A 21,408-nucleotide genomic window follows, 5' to 3' on the forward strand; every position below is an offset into this window, starting at 1 on the left:
TTAACGTCACTAATGAACAGCAAGGTGCATGTAATATAAAACACCCAGCATTACCTCTGACATAGTCAGACCAAAAATGTTTTGTCTGAATTCGATCAAGCCTCTAGACTGATCTTCTAGTATACAAGAAATATAGGGAATGGAGGAACAAGGTAAGTCACACCATGAGGAAATGATCAGATACATCTAGAATGTGGAACATTAGCCTTGCCCCTTCAAAAAGTCTATGCCATGGAAAAAGAAAAAAGTTGAGGCACAGTTCTGGATTATAGAAGGCTAAAGTGGCTAACAGCCAAATGCAATGCATGAATGAATCTTGATTAGTTCCTCATTTAAAAAATTATTATTAGCCTGGGAAACATGATGAAACTCTATCTCCACAAAAAATTAGCTGGGCACGGTGGCACAGGTCTCTAGTCCCAGCTACTTGAGAGGCTGAGGTGGGAGGATTGCTTGAGTCTGGGAGGCAGAAGTTGCAGTGAGCTGAGATTGTGCCACTGCACTCCAGCCTGGGTGAAAGAAAGACCCTGTCTCAATCAATCAATCAGTATAAAAGACTTTCAGAGGACAATTGAGGAAATTTGAATATGGCCTGAATATTTAATGATATTAGGGAATGATTATGAACTTCCTTAGGATGTTGATGTTCCTTCAGTTATGTAAAAGAATACCCTCATTTTTAGAAGATGCCCTGGCAGTGTCTGCAATTACTTTTAGAAGGCTTAGCCTCCCATCTCCCAAAATATATTTCTATACATATATACACTCACACACAGGTTGATAAAGCAAGCATGACAAAATAAACAATCATTGGGTCTATGTCGTGGGTATACTGGTGCTTATTATACTATTGTTTCAACTTTTCTGTATGTTTAAAATTTTGTCTTAATAAATGTTAGAAAACAGAGAGGCAAGATGGTAAGCAAGCTATTCTTCTCTACCCAGAAAGAAAATTTCTTTCTCTTGCATGTAGTGATAAAAATAAGTTATAAAACTCTTTTTCTGACCCATTGAACCAGTTAGTGGGGATTACTGAGGACTCAAACACACCTCTATAACAGCTTTTGGGGACAGTAACTATACTGAGGACAAAGCATAGCCCTCTTATATTGGATATCATTTACACCGTCCTTTGAAAATCTTACTATTCCCAAATCAAGAATCCTATCAGCACATCGCTAATAAATTGCTAAGTATAGCTAGTATTTGCTTATTTATCATTTTAATTTTTTTAAGAGATGGGGTCTCACTATGTTTCCCAGGCTGGTCTCAAGCCCCTGGGTTCAAGCAATCCTCCTGCCTCAGCCTCCCGAGTAGCTGGGACTACAGGTGCACACCACCACACCCAGCTTCCATTTCAGTTTTTTCAGTAAAGTAAAATCCTTTAGCTTGTTTAGGTTGCACTCCAGTAGAGAAATAGAAAAACAAAAATCTCATCTGGTATGACAGCCATTGATCCTTCTTATGGGTTCAAATCCATCCCTTAGAAGTTCAGTTTTTAAGAACCAGCTACTACAGGGAGGTGCTAACAACCTCGAATTTCTAGGATGTAAATTTTCATACCCTCTGCAACTGCTGCGCGGCCTCACATGAGCCCCCTGTACTTAACTCAAGCACCCCTGTCCACTGATGCTGACTTATGCAAGTCAACACACCAAATCCCACAGCCACGGCTTTTCAGAAAAATAGGAATGGATTCTTCTCCCAAGTTCATACAATTGAGGGTTTTTGACAGCAATAAAAATAGCTTTGGATAAACCTTATAACCTGTGGTGTTGCTTCTTCATAAAGGTAAGCCAGTCATTTGACATTATTCAAATTTTTGTTGTTGTTTTTAGATAGTGGTGCAGGTGACATATAAGAAAAACAGGTATGAATCCCAGCACTTTGGGAGACCAAGGAGGGTGGATCACCTGAGGTCAAGAGTTCAAGACCAGCCTGACAAACATGGTGAAACCCCATCTCTACAAAAATTAGCCAGGCATGATGGGTACCTGTGATCCCAGCTACTCGGGGGCTGAGGCAGAAGAATCACTTGAACCCAGGAGGCGGAGGTTGCAGTGAGCTGAGATCATGCCATTGCACTCCAGCCTGGGTGACAGAGCAAGACTCCATCTTAAAAAGAAAAAAAAAAAAAAAGAAACACAGGTATGAAGGCAATAAAGCATGATGTATGTAGTCTGGCCACGCCACCATCCCTGCTGCTCTGGACAGAAATCAGAAGCAGCAGCAGATAGAAGCAGAAAATCATCAAAACTTTATACATGAGGTACTGCTATTCCTTCCTCAACAAGTGTATTAGAATATAAACTTGACAAACTGGAGCTTTTCCATAGGTAGGTAGCAACAGAGAGAAGCATCACCCCACAGTTTAAAGTTTATGTTACTTGGGAAAAGACAAACATGAAGTATGAGTCTGAAAATTAGTTTCAAGAACTCTCAACTAATTGATTCTCTCCCAAACTGAAAACACACTACAGCAAGGCTAAAACGTAAAATAAAGTGAACTTTAATCTATAATATACATGAAAATGTGAAAGAACATGTTTCCTTTTGATTTTTGTGAGGAAAGTAAGTTTCAGTGTGAGTGAAACATATCTGAGAGAACAGGAAAGTCTTACCTAGGTACAAGGAGGAGTTTTCTTTCTTGACATTGTCATCTATGTAGGTTGGTCCCAGGGTATAAATAGGTGTGGAGCCCATTCCAATGAGAATCTGCGCGCAAATGAATAAAGCCACGTAGACCCAGTGATTATTTCCTCCCGAGTCCTTCGGACAGGCCGGAGGCTCCAAAGTGGCGGTGGAGTTGCCACCCTGACACAGGCCGTCGTTGGGGGCCGAGGCGTTCAACTCTTGGATCTGGTAGGGGGGCGAGATGAAGTGAGGTAAGGCAAAGAGGGCTGCCCCGAAGGCGATGAGGAGTCCACCCACGGCCAGCCACAGGGGCCGCCGACCCCGGCCGCCGAAGTAACTGACGAACACCACCACCACCAGGTTCCCGATGTCAAAGCAGCTGACCAGCAGCCCCGACTCGGAACTCTTCAGACTGTAGCGCCTTTCAATGGTGGTAATTACGCTGCTCAGGTACCCAGAGACCATTAACGCCTGGATGAAGGTCAGAAAGCACATGCACACCAGGAAGCAACGGGAATCCGTGAGGACCACGTAGAGGCACCTTCTCTCCTGGAGCATGGCCAAGGCGGAGGACACCGAGAAGGTTTTGCTGAGGTCCACCCTGTGGTTACAGTCCCCGAGCCCCGCCGAAGTGGACGGGGCAGAGGGACTGGGGGCCAACGGGTTCGGGCCTTGCTTCAACTCCTGGTGGCCCGAAGAATCCACACAGCCAAAGGCCGTGTTGGCGTCTCCACTAGTGGGACTGAGGCTTGGCCGGCAGGAGGCGCTGCTGAGGACCGGTAAACTCTTAGACCTGAAGGTCTCCGGCTCGCACCTCTCCTGGACAGCTTCTGCAGTGGCCGGCGCCTCCAGCTGCTCTCCCGCCCCGGGCTGCAGTCCAGTGCCTTCGTCCATGGCGCTTAGAATTCAGATTTGATAGCTGATGGCACCCAAGCACTCCGGCACGTTTCATCCACCGGCACGAGGGGCCGAAGAGGGGCCCAGTCAGTCTTGCCCACCTGGGACTGGGGCTGGGGGCGCAGGGCCGCGCAGCAGGGCATCCTCACCAGCTGCGAGGCGCCCAGTGCATCCTGATCACAGACGCGGCTTCAAGGCTCCGCAGCCGCGTGCCACGGGGGGCAGGGGTCCGCGCGGTACTGCGATGAGCCCTACTCGGCGTCCCTCTCCGGGCGGTAGCTTGAGGCAGGCGCCTCGCGCGTCCCGGGCTCATCCCCTCCGCCGCCGCCGCCGCCGCCGCCGCTGGGCCCGCGGCCAGGAGCGAGTGCACCCCGCGCCGGGGGTGGGGGGCACTTAGCGCTGCTGTCCGTACAGCATCCCACCTCTCTGCGCCAGGGGTACCGGGTGTTCGCCGCCTGGGCTCGCGGCACCCTCGGGAGTGAAGCTGCCGACCTGCAAAGCAGAAAGAGGGTGGTCAGCGAAGAGCGGCTGCGGCTTGGGGCTAGCGTCCCAGCGCCCCGGGGACCAGGGTTAGGTGACCCCGAACCGTCCCTAGAGGGACGGAGGAGCTAGCCAGGAGCGGAGCCCCGGAGGACTAGGCAGCAGCCGGCTGCAGTCTCCAGTCCCGGAACAATAAGCAGCAGGCGGTCGGCGGAGACTCTCCCTCATTGTCTGCCGCGGACCTGCCCCCGTCCCGCCCCTTCTGCCTTAAACATTGCGTTTGCTTTTATATGTTAATAATTATCAACCTGGCAGCTCTGACTCAGAGGCAGTGTCTTTTAATCGAGTGAACTAACTGCAGCCTTTCCGTACTCCTACTCCATTACTCAAAATAGAAAATGCCCAAAAGAACAAAGGAAACTTTTTCACAGACACACAATGTATTCCCTGTCCCAATTTTTCTAAAAGGAAAAAAGAAGGTGGGGGTAAACTACGTGTGTAGAAATGTGTGTGCACACTGGTGTGCGTTGGCACGTGTGCGCGACTAGATTTGAATCTGTCTGCTCCACCAGAGACACGCATTCAAAGCCGAAGGCAGCAGCAAAAAGGTCAACATGCTTGCCTCTTTATTCCCAACACCAAAAATAACCCCTTGACCGAAAGAACTCTTCAATTACAAATACCAGGGGCATTCGAGGCTGTGGCCCGCACTAAGTCCCAGAGCGCGGTATCAAACGAAACCGAAAATCCGTCTGCTTTGCCGAGAGCTAGGGAAGCCACAACCAAACAAAGAGATCCCGGCACGCTGTCAGAGCGCGCGCGAGGAGCCCACGGAGCCGGCTGGGCGCACGCGGGCCGGCGGGGAGGTGTGCTATTGACTGAGCGCACCCCGCTAGCGTGGGCCTGGGGAGCGTGTGCGCGTGCGCGGCCACACACACACACACACACACACACACACACACACACACACACACCCCGGCGTACTGGAACCTCTCTCGCGATCCCGCACCCAGCTTGAATTCAGCGAGAATCGAAAACAGGTGTGCCCCCGTGGTAAGCCCCCGCCCCTAATCTTGGGGACCCCCACTCCACTCCTCCAGCCTGGGGCAAGGACGGGGGGCGGAATATGCACCAGGTGGGAGACAGCCGAGCTTCACTACACTGGGTTTCATTTTGCGGCGCGCCTTTGTGATGCTGCTGAGAAAAGAAAGGAGGAAGGGCAAGGGAGAAAGGCAGAGAGGCTGGGCGGCCAAGGGTGGCCGCTCCGGCATCTCCCTCGGCTGTGCTGGGCCAAACCCGCTCCCAGATTCCCGGCCTGCCAGCCACTCACAATCCCGGGCTTCCCCGCCGCTGCCTTACCCAGGCGCCTTCCCGGGGAACCCCACCAGCCGCTGCGTGAGGAGCCGGGGAATCCCAGCAAACTCTCGCCGCTCGCGGGGGGCGTCCGAACCCCCTGCCTAGGCGAGCGCCCTCACAGCATCGCAGACTCGGATGGACACGCGGATCCCGGCAGGGAGCTCTTGGAGCAGGCGTGGAATCCCAGGGACACCCCCTGCGCGCACATCACATACACGCACATCCTACACACACACACACACACACACACACACACACACACACAGAGCCCGTGGGAAGACAAGACCGCCGGCGACAGCCCGCCGCGCTCCCCGGGCGCTCAAGCCGCCGCTACTCACTAGCGAGTCTGTCAGTCTGTCTGCCTGGCTGAGTAGAGCGGCGGGAGGGGGGCACTGAGCTACGGGAATAGTTGGGAGCCGCGTGAGGAGGCAGCCTCCGTCCAGCCGAAGAGAAATCAGTGAATGAGACTGTGACTCAGGCTGAACTCTTCCCCCCACCCCTCGCCTGTCACCCAAGCCTCTCCTCCGCTCCAAACAGACACACGCGCACAGAGACGCGCCCGGAGAGGAGCAGCCGAGGGCGCAGGCGCGAGGGCAGCCACCCAGCCCAGCCCTCCCACAGCCAGCCACCCCGCTGCCCTTCACCTGCGCGGCTGCGGGGGCCGAAGAGCGCTGAAGCCCCGAGGGAGCCGGTCTCTAGAAAAGTCAGCGGCTGAAGCTGACAGCCCACTCTGAATAAATAAATTATTTCTGATCGTTTATTCCGTGCCTTGGGCACACACCATGTCTCATTCACCATAGTAGATTCTGGGACCAAAGATAAACAAGACAAGATATTTGGTGGGAGGAAACCTCTGGCTTGTGGGGGAAATACTCATGTAAATGGCTTAAAACAACGTGGTATATCTATGCAGCCTGCTACTGGAGTAGCCAATATCCATTAGCCTTCATTTCCACGCAGCAGGAAGAACAGAGGCACAGGGGCATGGTGCTGCCAGTCAATAGGTAGATAAGCTTCCTAGAAGATTGCAGGGATGGGGCAGAGGACCAGACTGCAAGAGTGGCTGAGTAGAAAGGGGCACTACGGGTTTCCTAAGTTGTGTACTGTCAATAATGTGGGGGCAATGACGTTCTGACTTCCTCACCAGAGAGCTGGCTCTGGCAGTGACAGGTAGACAGATGTGAGGCCACACTGCGGGCACAGAAGTGAGTTGGGAGGCAGTCTGAAAGCAAAATGTGATGAGGCATTGGCAGGGGGCATGGAGAGGAGGGAACTGGGCAGCTGATGCAATCTGCAAGAGAAGAAAACCAGCCGAGGTAGGATGACTCCCAAGTTTCTAGCACCAAGTTGGGTGACTAAGTGCCTGACAGCCAATAAAAGCACAGGTGGAGAAACATGCTTTAGGAGAAAGATTGTTCTCATCTACATGTGTTGAGTTTGAAATGTTTGGGGGACATCCCAGTGTACATGTCCCATAAGCCACTGGACACACAGGAGGTTTGGACTAGGAATATTGATCAGTAGTCATCAGCCCAAAGGTGGCATGAGAAAGGATGGAATGAATAGGGAAGATCATCCAAATTGTGAAGAGATCTAGGAGGAGAGCATACAGCCAAAGGAAGGAGACTGGAAGCAAGGGTCAGAGAGGTATGGGACGCATCAGAAAAGCCAAAAGAGCAGATGACTGTAAGAAGGGAAGGGTCAGATGTGTACAGGCTGCAGGGAAGACAAACAGGATGATAACTGAAAAAAAAAAAAAAAAAGAGTATCTGGGGGCACTTGTGACCATTGACAGAGCAGGATAGTGCTCTAATGGAGGAAAGGAGGTTGCTCACAAGTACCAGAGACCATGCTGGCCATTGCTGCCAGGTCGAAGCCCCTCCACTGGCCCTTGGCCTTACCCAATGAAAGCATTGTCTCCATTTTACAGATGTGATAAGTGTAGAGAGGTTAAGTAACTTTATATAGGCACACAGCTACTCTGTAGACAATATGAACCAATGTGCTCCAAAAGACTATGTTCTTACTTAACCTCTTAACCCTGACTCTCTACTCTCTCTTCTGCCATTGAATAGCATCCTGACTCGTCAATGCACCTTGATTCTTTTGATTATCTCCCTTTAGTCCAACAACCGTCGTATCTACAGCGATCCTTAGAGAACAATTAAGGCCAGTTGACAGTAAAGAACAGTCAGTGTGTACTTGAAGTCCACGCTGAGACAGCATCAATCTTCTGGCAGCTGCAAGACTGACCTATCAACCGAGGCATTTCTTCATTCCCTGCCATTGTCTCCTCCTCTTGAGATCGCCATCAGGCACAGTCACTTTTCTACAAACAGGCAATAGGACTCCCGCTGCCACCCTGCCCAGATTTTAGTCCTCTACTGCTGATAAAGTGAGCAAAGATACGTGGCACTTCCTGAACCCAAATACTCTTCTGAGCTGATTCTAAATCCAAACAGAATCAACCTACCTCCTATTACCTCCTTCCAAGCTCATTTCAGTCTCAGCTCCAGACATCAGTGAATTCAATGTGATACATCAGGGGACATCACAGGACTTCCCTACTTGAAAATCAAGCAATCATGTCCCTGAAACACTCTGTCTTTATTCATGCTCAGTTACCATAAAGTAGATGCAACTCTAAGAACCTATGGATTTTTTTATTGCCACTAATAGATCATGATTTACAGCAAAATTTTAAAAGGTCCAATTTTACTCACATAAGAAGAAGAAAACATTCAGCAAGAAGCATTTCTTTTGCTTTATCTTTCCCAGTTAAATATGACTTTAAAAAAGGCAAAATTTTAAAAGGTCCAATTTTACTCACATAAGAAACAAGAAGAAAATATTCAGCAAGAAGCATTTCTTTTGCTTTATCTTTCCCAGTTAAATATGACTTTGAAAAAGAAGAGCACGCCTCATTAGCCGTAATTGTCTGATTAATACAAAGAAATGGACTCATATCACAGGGTTCCACTACCCCTATGGTAGTGTTTACTATCCTTATTTCACTCAATAATTACAGTTACTTTAACCAGAATGCCTGCCTTCTTTGGCATTTTGGGAGAGGAAGCATATGACTGTAAACCCTCTTCAAACTTTCAGACTTACGTTTGCTTCTTCTAAGTCCATCGACTTTATACATAAATGACTTCTTTTTAAAAATAAATAAATAAATAAATAAATAAATAAATGACTTCTTTCCTGATCTTCATATAACAAGTATGTAGCCTTTGCAATTTCCAGGGCAGTCTACAGGTTTAAAATCTGGCCGTCCTGGAGAATGGGCAGAAGAAAGCTGAAAGGAGCCTTTTCCCACAGCCCTTCCCTTCCTTCTTAAAGAAGGTTCACTTCAGAGATCTCCCAGATACAACAAGAACTGAGTTTTTGGTTCAGAATATTTTGTGGGTGCAAAACATAATACATAGTTGCCAGTACCATAATTGAATTAGGTGTTGGTTGTTTAAGAGGAGACACATTGTATCTTTAAGGTAGCCCCTTAATAGAACTTGGCATGTTCTATTCCTTAGAAGTGAATTTCAGGTTGGGTAAAACCTGAGAAGGAACACATCTGGCCCTGGGGTACAATGAATGCAGGCAATCACTCCAGCCCTGGTGGCTTGAGGGCCCTGCAAGTGCTAAAGGAGTATAGTGACCAACTGTGTCCAAACAAAGAGACTTAGCACTGCAAGTCCCACACCCCCAGGAAACCACAGTTCCATGAACACCTGGAGGCTTGGCTCCCTATAAAGAAACTGCCACCTCCCTTAATATAATTAAGCCAGATTAGCTGGGTACTGTGGCTCACACCTGTAACCCCAGCACTTTAAGAGGCTGAGATGGGAGGATCCCTTGAGAACACATTTCTACTAAAAAAAATTTTTTTTAAATAGCCAGGCATGGTGGCATATGCCTGTGGTCTCAGCAACTCAGGAGGCTGAGGCAAAAGGATCACTTAAGCCCAGGAGGTAGAGGCTGCAGTAGGCTGTGATTGCACCACTGCACTCCAGCCTGGGCAACAGAGCAAGACCCTGTCTCAAAAAATAAACAAACAAAAACCAATGACAACAAAAAATAATTAAGCCAGGCCAGGTGCAGTGGCTCACGCCTGTAATCCCAACACTTTGGGAGGCTGAGGTGGGTGGATCACCTGCGGTCGGGAGTTCAAGGCCAGCCTGACCAACATGGAGAAACCCCATCTCTACTAAAAATACAAAATTAGCTGGGCGTGGTGGCACATGCCTGTAACCCCAGCTACTTGGGAGGCTGAGGCAGGAGAATCACTTGAACTGGGGAGGCAGAGGTTGCAGTGAGCTGAGATCGCACCATTGCACTCCAGCCTGGGTAACAAGAGTGAAACTCCATCTCAACAATAATAATAATAATAATAAAGCCAGATACTCCAAGGCTAGTGATGGAGGGAAACTTCCCTGTGAAGAGGAGACAGTTGTCTCAAAAAAAAAAAAATCATGTTCCCTTGAAAGATGTTTCATAATTACCACCACTGCCACCTTGGCCTGGAAAAGAAAGAGGTCGGATGCGAAGGGGAAGGAAGCAGGTTAGAAGAGGCAGTCCTCCATGGGCTGTGAGCATCTCTACATGTTTCTCTTGGGTGCACCTAGAATGCAAAGCCCTAACCACTTCTGAATGCGGAGAAACTCAAACTGCATTGTCCTCTGCTCTCATACCGCAACAATCAACACAAAAGACTTCTATGACCAGATGTTGGTGGGCAGTCTACACCAACAAACAAGCAATCAGTTCTGCAGAAGACACCAGCTGGGCATCCTCCAATTCAACTCCGTTCTGACACTATCTACCTCAAGATAGCATCACATCCCAGAGGTTGAGGGCTCAGTCCCACAAAACTGCCTCCTCTCTCCCCTAGACCCAGTGTCAAGTCTGGGCCTCCAGAACATCTGACCAACTAGCTTCAATTTGGGATTCCCACAACCCCTCTTTGGGTTTGATTAATTTGCTGGACAGGCTCACAGAACTCAGGGAAACACTTACGTATACCAGTTTAATACAAAGGATATCAGAAAGAACACAGATGAAGAAGTGCACAGGGGAGGTATGGGGGGAGGTGCACAGAACTTCCATACTCGCTCTAGGTGCGCCACCCCTCAGAAACCTCCACATATTCAGCTGTCCCAGAAGCTCTCTGAACCCTGTCCTCCTGGGCCTTTTTTGGAGACTTCCTTGGATAGACATGACTGAAGACAAACACGTCAGACGGTGATTGGACAAAAAGCAGAGGCTCTAATACTGATAGACTGAGTGGGGGAAACCCAGCAAGACCTGTCTGTCCATATTCTCCTTGGCCTCTCTGTGCTGCATTTGCTCCTTCAGGGTATGGGGCAGGACTGCCTCTGGGATGAGGGTCTTATGACCTCCGATCAGAAAGACTACCTTGGAGCCGGGTGCAGTGGCTCATGCCTGTAATCCCAGCACTTTGAGAGGCCGAGGCGGGTGGATCAACTGAGATCGTGAGTTCAAGACCAGCCTGACCAACATGGAGAAACCCAATCTCTACTAAAAATGCAAAATTAGCCGGGTGTGGTGGCACATGCCTGTAATCCCAGCTACTCGGGAGGCTGAAGCAGGAGAATCGCTTGAGCCCAGGAAGCGGAGGTTGCGGTAAGCCAGGATCATGCCACTGCACTCCAGCCTGGGCAACAAGAGTGAAACTCTGTCAAAAAAAAAAAAAAAGAAAGAAAGAAAGAAGGAAGGGAATGGAAGGGAAGGGAAGGGAAGGGAAGGGAAGGGAAGGGAAGGGATGGGAAGGAGGAAGAAAGGAAGGAAGGAAGGAAGGAAGGAAGGAAGGAAGGAAGGAAGGAAGGAAGGAAGGAAGCAAAGACTGTCCTGGGCAGAAGAAGAGAGGACAGGGGAGGGTCAAAAAGAGATTGTGTTTCCTGAGGCCTGCTTCTGAGGCCTACAGTGCCCCAACATCAGAACAGATGACTGTTATAAGTCAGGAGCCATGGATGAAAACCTATATGTGTATATGGATGTGTGTGCATGTATGTGTAGTAATGTCACACCACTCTTTACCCAGGCCATTTCTCAGAGTTGCGTTTGCAGCCAGCAACCTGGAGGGATGAGGTAATATTTTCCCCTGGGCAAAGACAGGCTTGCTGCTTCTGCTTATTGAAAAGCAATGTATCCTCTAAGCTCAGTGCTTCTCTCCCATGATGCAACCCATCATGTGCACAGGCATCTATAGTGAGCTCTTTGCATCACCCTGTGGGACTTGTGGGGCATGGGGAACTGGCACAAGCATCATTCTCACCCTCTGGCTGCTGTCTTTGCCATAAGTGATAATATCCTTTGTCTCTGACCCTGGAGTCTTCTCCCCAGTATCCATGAAACCCTAGCAGGATAACTTGTCATCTTGGAAGAAGGCGAAAATCCTAGACCCTACACAATTCTTGACCGGCACTGCCTAATTTGATGCTGCCACTGAGATATTAGCTTCATTTATACTCTACAGTGCAGCTGATCTAAGGTCTGAGCTTTTAAACAGGTCTTTCCTTAAGGCTAAAGGCTAATAAAGGAAAATAAATTCATGTGATAAAACAAAACTAACTGTGTTAGATGTGGTTGATGGGCAGTCAGTGTGCACTCCCTACTTTTCTGTTCTTTCTTAAATGGCAGAGTTTGGAAAAGCTATAAAACTACCTTTTCCAGATTCCCTGTGTATCAGGTTCTGGATAAGAATTGATGTACTCTGGCACATTTGGGAATGTAGGGTGAGGCACAGGCCATATCCTTTGTGGCTGTCTATACCAGCAAGCTGGTCATGGAGACATGATATTTTTCTGCTTTGGTATTCTTTTGTCCAAATTCCAGCTTCTAGATGTTGAGAGGCAGCTGCAGTATTGGCTGCTTTCTGATTTCTGGTTTCAGCCACTACACGATGCCCTGAAGTCAAGAGACCAGTGAATGCCTTTGACTCCTCATCCTGCAGATTGTAGCAGAAGTACCAGCTTTCCTGGCAGGATGGATCTGCAGTGTTATAGCATCACTCCTGGTGACCCACCCTAGAGACCATGTGTCCAGATCTTCTGGATATTCTGTAAGCCCCTAACCTCCTATAGTGAATCCCTTTCTGCCTAAAAATGCAAAGTGGTTGCTCTATCCTGGCCCTGGACAAGTATCAAAATACTAGGTCATCAACTAGAAAATTACAGCTTATCAGTCACACTCTGGGGTCCCTCTGCCTTGCTGTTAGCTTGCCTCTCTGTAGATGAAGTCCCTTTTAGGATCTACTTCAAGGACAACCCTGAATTGTAGCCTTCTCAAAATCTAGATCCAGAGAGCAAAGCCCAGAGAAAGCTGGAATTTCTCTCTCCATCCTGCTTTCTGGGTTTCCATTGCCTATCTGAGGACATGCTTCTTTCCTAGATCCATAGAAAGATCTATGTTTCAGGGGAACCTAAAGGTAGTGGTCTTATCCCAGAGCATAGAAGAATAATTAACACAAGATGATACAAAACAACACAATCACTGCAATTACACACTGCTGAAGCCCCTCTACGAAGCAGGTGGGATGGCACCAGGTTATCATTTCCTTACAATATGGAAAAGAACAGATTCTCTAACAGTTCTAAATGTATCACTTTAGACCTGCTGTTATCCTTCCTGACTTCCCCACCCCTCTTCAGAAGGCCTGCTTCATTTGTAGGACAGACGGAATAGAATGATGACAAAGAAAGATCCCAGCTAAGTACAGTGGCTGGAGCCTGTAATCCAAACTACTCTGGAGGCTGAGGCAGAAAGATTGCTTGAAGCTAGGAGTTCAAGACCAACCTGGGCAACATAGCAAGACTCCTATCTCTTAAAAAATACATTAATTTAAAAAAAAATTGTAAAGGACTTCATAGCAAACCAACATGATTAAATCTTTGTGGTGAGTGTGTGGGTGTCACTATACCAACTTTAATTACAAGAAAGACATCACCAATTTTAAGATGCACCATTATTTCATGGACCACTAAGAAGGAAAAAATGCTGCCAATTAAATGGCACACACCTTAATGATTAAACAGAGAAAAGAGGACTTTGTTGCTAAACCACATAAATTTAGTCCTGACTCTGTCACTTATGGCAGTATGGATTTGGGCAATTCCCTAAAGCTCTTTTTACTCAGTTTCCAAGTTGGGGTTAAACACAATACCTATTTCAAAGCATCAAATGGGATAACACATGCAACATATGCTTCAAACATACACACAGACCAGTGCCTGGACCAAGGTAGGTGCTTAAATGTTAGCCATAGTTATACTTATGCCATGCTATCTTTTGCATTCATCTTAATAATATTTTTTCTCAGGGGCGGTTCGAAGTTGGCCGAATAGGAACAGCTCCAGTCTGCAGCTCCCAGCTTGAGCGACACAGAAGACGGGTGATTCCTGCATTTCCAACTGAGGTACTGGGTTCATCTCACTGGGGCTTGTCAGACAATGGGGGCAGGACAATGGGTGCAGCCCACCGAGGGTGAGCCAAAGCAGGGCAAGGCATCACCTCACCCGGGAAATGCAAGGGGTTAGGGAATTCCCTTTCCCAGCCAAGGGAAGCAGTGACGGAAAGCACCAGGAAAATCGGGTCACTCCCACCCTAATACGCGCTTTTCCAATGGTCTTAGCAAATGGCACATCAGGAGATTATATCCCGCACCTGGCTCCCAGGGTCCCACACCCACGGAGCCTCGCTCATTGCTAGCACAGCAGTCTGAGATCAAACTGCAAGGCCGCAGCGAGGCTGGGGGAGGGGCGCTTGCCATTGCTGAGGCTTCAGTAGGTAAACAAAGCGGCCCAGAAGCTGGAACTGGGTGGAGCCCACCGCAGCTCAAGGAGGCCTGCCTGCCTTTGTAGACTCCACCTCTTGGGGCAGGGCATAGCCAAACAAAAGGCAGCAGAAACCTCTGCAGACTTAAATGTCCCTGTCTGACAGCTTTGAAGTGAGTAGTGGCTCTCCCAGCACGGAGGTTGAGATCTGAGAATGAACAGACTGCCTCCTCAAGTGGGTCCCTGACCCCCGAGTAGCCTAACTGGGAGGCACCCTCCAGTAGGGGCAGACTGACACCTCACACGGCCGGGTACACCTCTGAGACAAAGCTTCCAGAGGAACGATCAGGCAGCAACATTTGCTGTTCAGCAATATTCACTGTTCTGCAGCCTCCTCTGCTGATACCCAGGCAAACAGGGTTTGGAGTGAACCTCCAGCAAACTCCAACAGACCTGCAGCTGACTGTCCTGACTGTTAGAAGGAAAACTAACAAACACAAAGGACATCCACACCAAAACCCCATCTGTACGTCACCATCATCAAAGACCAAAGGTAGATAAAACCACAAAGATGGGGAAAAAACAGAGCAGAAAAGCTGAAAATTCTAAAACTCAGAGCACCTCTCCCCCTCCAAAGGAATGCAGCTCCTCACCAGCAATGGAACAAAGCTGGATGGAGAATGAGTTTGACGAGTTGAGAGAAGAAGGCTTCAGATGATCAAACTTCTCCAAGCTAAAGGAGGAATTTCGAACCCATCGCAAAGAAGCTAAAAACCTTGAAAAAAGATGAGATGAATGGCTAACTAGAATAACCAGTGTAGAGAAGTCCTTAAATGACCTGATGGAGCTGAAAACGATGGCACAAGAACTACGTGATGAATGCACAAGCTTCAATAGCTGATTCCATCAACTGGAAGAAAGGGTATCAGTGATTGAAGATCAAATTAATGAAATGAAGTGAGAAGTTTAGAGTAAAAAGAAATGAACAAAGCCTCCAAGAAACATGGGACTATGTGAAAAGACCAAATCTACATCTGATTGGTGTACCTGAAAGTGACGGGGAGAATGGAACCAATTTGGAAAACACTCTGCAGGATATTACCCATGAGAACTTCCCCAACCTAGCAAGGCAGGCCAATATTCAAATTCAGGAAATACAGAGAATGCCACAAAGATACTCTTCGAGAAGAGCAACTCCAAGACACATAATTGTAAGATTCACCAAAGTTGAAATGAAGGGGAAAATGTTAAGGGCAGCCAGAAAGAAAGGTTGGGTTACCCACAAAGGGAAGCCCATCAGACTAACAGCAGATTGCTCGGCAGAAACTCTACAAGCCAGAAGAGAGTGGAAGCTAATATTCAACATTCTTAAAGAAAAGAATTTTTGACGCAGAATTTCAAATCCAGGCAAACTAAGCTTCATAAGTGAAGGAGAAATAAAATCCTTTACAGACAAGCAAATGCTGAGAGATTTTGTCACCACCATGCCTGCCCTAAAAGAGCTCCTGAAGGAAGCACTAAACATGGAAAGAAACAACCGGTACCAGCCACTGCAAAAACATGCCAAATTCTAAAGACCATCGATGGCTAGGAAGAAACTGCATCAACTAACAAGCAAAATAACCAGCTAACATCATAATGACAGGATCAAATTCACACATAACAATATTAACCTTAAATGTAAATGGACTAAATGCTCCAATTAAAAGACACAGACTGGCAAATTGGATAAAGCGTCAAGACCCATCAGTGTGCTGTATTCAGGAGACCCATCTCACATGCAGAGACACACATAGGCTCAAAATAAAGAGATGGAGGAAGATCTACCAAGCAAATGGAAAACAAAAAAAAGGAGGGGTTACAATCCTATTCTCTGATAAAACAGACTTTAAACCAACAAAGATCAAAAGAGACAAAGAAGGCCATTACATAATGGTAAAGGGATCAATTCAACAAGAAGAGCTAACTATCCTAAACATATATGCACCCAATACAGGAGCACCCAGATTCATAAAGCAAGCCCTTAGAGACCTACAAAGAGACTTAGACTCCCACACAATAATAATGGGAGACTTTAAAACCCCACTGTCAACATTAGACAGATCAAGGAGACAGAAAGTTAACAAGGATATCCAGGAATTGGACTCAGCTCTGCACCAAGCAGACCTAATAGACATCTACAGAACTCTCCACCCCAAATCAACAGAATATACATTATTCTCAGCACCTCATTGCACTTATTCCAAAATTGACCACGTAGTTGGAAGTAAAGCACTCCTCAGCAAATGTAAAAGAACAGAAATCACAACAAACTGTCTCTCAGACCACAGTGCAATCAAACTAGAACTCAGGATTAAGAAACTCACTCAAAACTGCTCAACTACATGGAAACTGAACAATCTGCTCCTGAATGACTACTGGGTAAATAATGAAATGAAGGCAGAAATAAACATGTTCTTTGAAACCAATGAGAACAAAGACACAACATATCAGAATCTCTGGGACACATTTAAAGCAGTGTGTACAGGGAAATTTATAGCACTAAATGCTCACAAGAGAAAGCAGTAAAGACCTAAAATTGACACCCTAACATCACAATTAAAAGAACTAGAGAAGCAAGAGCAAACACATTCAAAAGCTAGCAGAAGGCAACAAATAACTAAGATCAGAGCAGAACTGAAGAAGATAGAGACACAAAAAACCCTTCAAAAAATCAATGAATCCAGAAGCTAGTTTTTTGAAAAGATCAACAATATTGATAGACTGCTAGCAAGACTAATAAAGAAGAAAAGGGAGAAGAATCAAATAGATGCAATAAAAAATGATAAAGGGGATATCACCACCGATCCCACAGAAATGCAAACTACCATCAGAGAATACTATAAACACCTCTATGCCAATAAACTAGAAAATCTAGAAGAAATGGATAAATTCCTGGACACATACACCCTCCCAAGACTAAACCAAGAAGAAGTTGAATCCCTGAATAGACCAATAACAGGCTCTGAAATTGAGGCAATAATTAATAGCCTACCAACCAAAAAAAAGTACACGACCAGATGGATTCACAGCCGAATTCTACCAGAGGTACAAGGAGGAGCTGGTACCATTCCTTCTGAAACTCTTCCAATCAATAGAAAAAGAGGGAATCCTCCCTAACTCATTTTATGAGGCCAGCATCATCCTGATACTAAAGCCGGGCAGAGACACAACCAAAAAAGAGAATTTTACACCAATATCCTTGATAAACATTGATGCAAAAATCCTCAATAAAATACTGGCAAACTGAATCCAGCAGCACATCAAAAAGCTTATCCACCATGATCAAGTGGGCTTCATCCCTGGGATGCAAGGCTGGTTTAACATACGCAAATCAATAAACGTAATCCAGCATATAAACAGAACCAAAGACAAAAACCACATGATTATCTCAATAGACGCAGAAAAGGCTTTTGACAAAATTCAACACCCTTCATGCTAAAAACTGTCAATAAATTAGGTGTTGATGGGATGTATCTCAAAATAATAAGAGCTATTTATGACAGACCCACAGCCAATATAACACTGAATGGACAAAAACTGGAAGCATTCCCTTTCAAAACTGGCACAAGACTGGGATGCCCTCTCTCACCACTCCTATTCAATATAGTGTTGGAAGTTCTGGCCAGGGCAATCAGGCAAGAGAAAGAAATAGAGGGAGTTCAATTAGGAAAAGAGGAAGTCAAATTGTCCCTGTTTGCAGATGACATGATTGTATATTTAGAAAACCCCATCATCTCAGCCCAAAATCTCCTTAAGCTGATAAGTAACTTCAGCAAAGTCTCAGGATACAAACTCAATGTGCAAAAATCACAAGCATTCTTATACACCAATAACAGACAAACAGAGAGCCAAATCATGAGTGAACTCCCATTTACTATTGCTTTAAAGAGAATAAAATACCTAGGAATCCAACTTACAAGGGATGTGAAGGACCTCTTCAAGGAGAACTACAAACCACTGCTCTACAAAATAAAAGAGGACGCAAACAAATGGAAGAACGTTCCATGCTCATGGGTAGGAAGACCCAATATCCTGAAAAAGGCCATACTGCCCAAGGTAATTTATAGATTCAATGCCATCCCCATCAAGCTACCAATGACTTTCTTCACAGAATTGGAAAAAACTACTTTAAAGTTCATATGGAACCAAAAAAGGGCCTGCATTGCCAAGACAATCCTAAGCCAGAATAACAAAGCTGGAGGCATCACGCTACCTGACTTCAAACTATACTACAAGGCTACGGTAACCAAAACAGCATGGTACTGGTACCAAAACAGATATATAGATCTTGGAACAGAACAGAGCCCTCAGAAATAATACCACACATCTACAACCACTGATCTTTGACAAACCTGACAAAAACAAGCAATGGGGAAAGGATTCCCTATTTAATAAATGGTGCTGGGAAAACTGGCTAGCCATATGCAGAAAGCTGAAACTGGATCCCTTCCTTACATCTTATACAAAAATTAATTCAAGATGGATTAAAGACTTATATGTTAGACTTAAAACCATAAAAACCCTAGAAGAAAACCTAGGCAATACCATTCAGGACATAGGCATGGGCAAGGACTTCATGTCTAAAACACCAAAAGCAATGGCAACAAAAGCCAAAATTGACAAACAGGATCTAAATAAACTAAAGAGATTCTGCACAGCAAAAGAAACTACCATCAGAGTGAACAGGCAACCTACAGAATGGGAGAAAATTTTTGCAATCTACTCATCTTACAAAGGGCTAATATCCAGAATCTACAATGAACTGAAACAAACACACAAGAAAAAAACAAACAACCCCATCAAAAAGTGGGTGAAGGATATGAACAGACACTTCTCAAAAGAAGACATTTATGCAGCCAACAGACACATGAAAAAATGCTCATCATCTCTGGCCATCAGAGAAATGCAAATCAAAACCACAATGAGATACCATCTCACACCAGTTAGAATGGCAATCATTAAAAAGTCAGGAAACAACAGGTGCTGGAGACGATGTGGAGAAATAGGAATGCTTTTACACTGCTGGTGGGACTGTAAACTAGTTCAACCATTGTGGAAGTCGGTGTGGCCATTCCTCAAGGATCTATAACTAGAAATACCATTTGACCCAGCCATCCCATTACTGGGTATATACCCAAAGGATTATAAATCATGCTGCTATAAAGACACATGCACACATATGTTTATTGCGGCACTATTCACAATAACAAAGACTTGGAACCAACCCAAATGTCCATCAATGATAGACTGGATTAAGAAAATGTAGCACATATACACCATGGAATACCATGCAGCCATAGAAAAGGATGAGTTCATGTCCTTTATAGGGACATGGATGAAGCTGGAAAACATCATTCTCAGCAAGCTATCGCAAGGATAAAAAACCAAACACCTCATGTTCTCACCCATAGGTGGGAATTAAACAATGAGAATACTTGGACACAGGAAGGGGAACATCACACACTGGGGCCTGTCATGGGGTGGGGGAAGGGGGGGTGATAGCATTAGGAGATATACCTATGTAAATGACGAGTTAATGGGTCAGCACACCAACATAGCACATGTATACACAAGTAACAAACCTGCACATTGTGCACATGTACCCTAGAACTTAAAGTATAATAAAAAAAAATATAGGCAAAGAATAAGATAGAAAAAAATAATAATAGTAATATTTGTTCTCTCTGCTTGTTAGAGGGCAGGGGAACCTGTATCTTTTGTTTCATAGGGGTCACACACTTCTCCAGGATTAGCTCCAGACTAGAAAATTACTGCCAGGCCAATAAAACATCCTATCTTTGGGGGTCCAATATTTGGTTGATTTTGTTTGTTCACCTTTCAATCACCAGAATCCCCTTCTTATCAATAATTCCACCACTGCTCAAGAATTCACAAAAGTAAAACAAAAATGATCTCTCTCATTTACCATATTAGCACTACATATTTCACAAACATGATTTCATCTTCACTATCAGGGAGGTATTACCAAACCCTTTAATAGAGGAGGGAGCTGAGAATCAGAGATGATCACCAACTTGCCCAAATTCACACAGCATAGAAAGTGTGGAGAGAGAGTCAAATGCAGACCAGCTATACTCCAGAATCTACATCCCAGAATCTACACTCCTAGCCATCTTGCTCAATTTTCTCCAAAAAATGCTGTGATCCTTTTAGGAGCTTGTCTATTGATTAAGACAAAACATTTCTCTGTAGTGCAATATTTAAGTACGATGAAGCAATCCAAATGCAAATAATACATGCTGTAGTTTTGAATAAAGATACAAAATAAGCTACCCCATATAACCAAAATCTCTAATGACTAGGATTTGGCTTATTACAGGACTGCCGAAGCTGAGAGTAACTACCCCTGGTTTCATTTCCAACTCATGAATTTTTCGCCATCCTTCTCTGCCCGCCTTTCCTTTACTACACAGTGAGCCGCACTCCTGGAACAAGCTTCCCTTGAAGTTCACCCTCTGAGCGCCACAGCCCCTCTCCAGCCTGCATTCCACTGTAAGGTTGAGAAATATCTGATTGTTAGTGATGAGAGAGAAAACCTAGCCTCATTCTCTGGTGGCCTGTCTTGCAAAAGAGAGATGAAATCAAACCTGGCTTCCTGAGATTCCAAATCACAAACATCACATACTAGTTGTTTTTTTTTTAAATAAAATCATGGGGCCAGATGTGGTAGCTCACACCTGTAATACCAGCACTTTGGGAGGCTGAGGCAGAACAATCACTTGAGGCCAGGAGTTCAAGACCAGCCTGGAAAACAAAGGGAAACCCACTTCTACAAAAAATTTAAAAATTAGTCACATGCGGTAGCATGAACCTGTAGTTCCAGCTACTTGGGAGGCTGGGGCAGGAGGATCGCTTGAGCCCAGGAGCTGGAGGCTACACTGAGCCATGATTGCACTACTGCACTCCAGCCTGGGTGACAGAGGGAGACCCTGTCTAAATAAATATCATAGAAAGGTGGGGAACTCACTCAGAGTGTCCCACATTGTCTTTTTCTTTCTTTTTTTCAAAATTAAGAGACAGGGTCAGCAAGGCGCGGTGACTCACTCCTGTGATCCCAGCACTTTGGGAGGCCGAGGTGGGTGGATCACCTGAGCTCAGGAGTTCAAGAACAGCCTGGCCAACATGGTGAGACCCTGTCTCTACTAAAAACACAAAAATTAGCCAGGCATGGTGGCACACACCTGTA

At 45.9% G+C, this 21,408-nt stretch overlaps 1 protein-coding gene across 2 annotated transcripts in view; it reads right to left on the reverse strand.

Moving 5' to 3' along the window:
- SLCO5A1 (solute carrier organic anion transporter family member 5A1) overlaps nt 1–4,215 on the reverse strand; it is a 160,863-nt gene extending 156,648 nt beyond the window's left edge. For both annotated transcript variants that reach the window (XM_055116643.3, XM_003831340.7), the window contains exon 1: nt 2,622–4,215. In XM_055116643.3, the coding sequence (XP_054972618.1) occupies nt 2,622–3,528 (907 nt within the window). In that variant the 5' untranslated portion in view covers nt 3,529–4,215. The remainder of the gene's footprint in view (nt 1–2,621) is intronic.
- Nucleotides 4,216–21,408: the final 17,193 nt, after the last annotated feature.

The sequence above is a fragment of the Pan paniscus genome, chromosome 7 (genome assembly GCF_029289425.2).
Source record: "Pan paniscus chromosome 7, NHGRI_mPanPan1-v2.0_pri, whole genome shotgun sequence".
In the NCBI taxonomy this organism is placed as follows: Eukaryota; Metazoa; Chordata; class Mammalia; order Primates; family Hominidae; genus Pan; species Pan paniscus.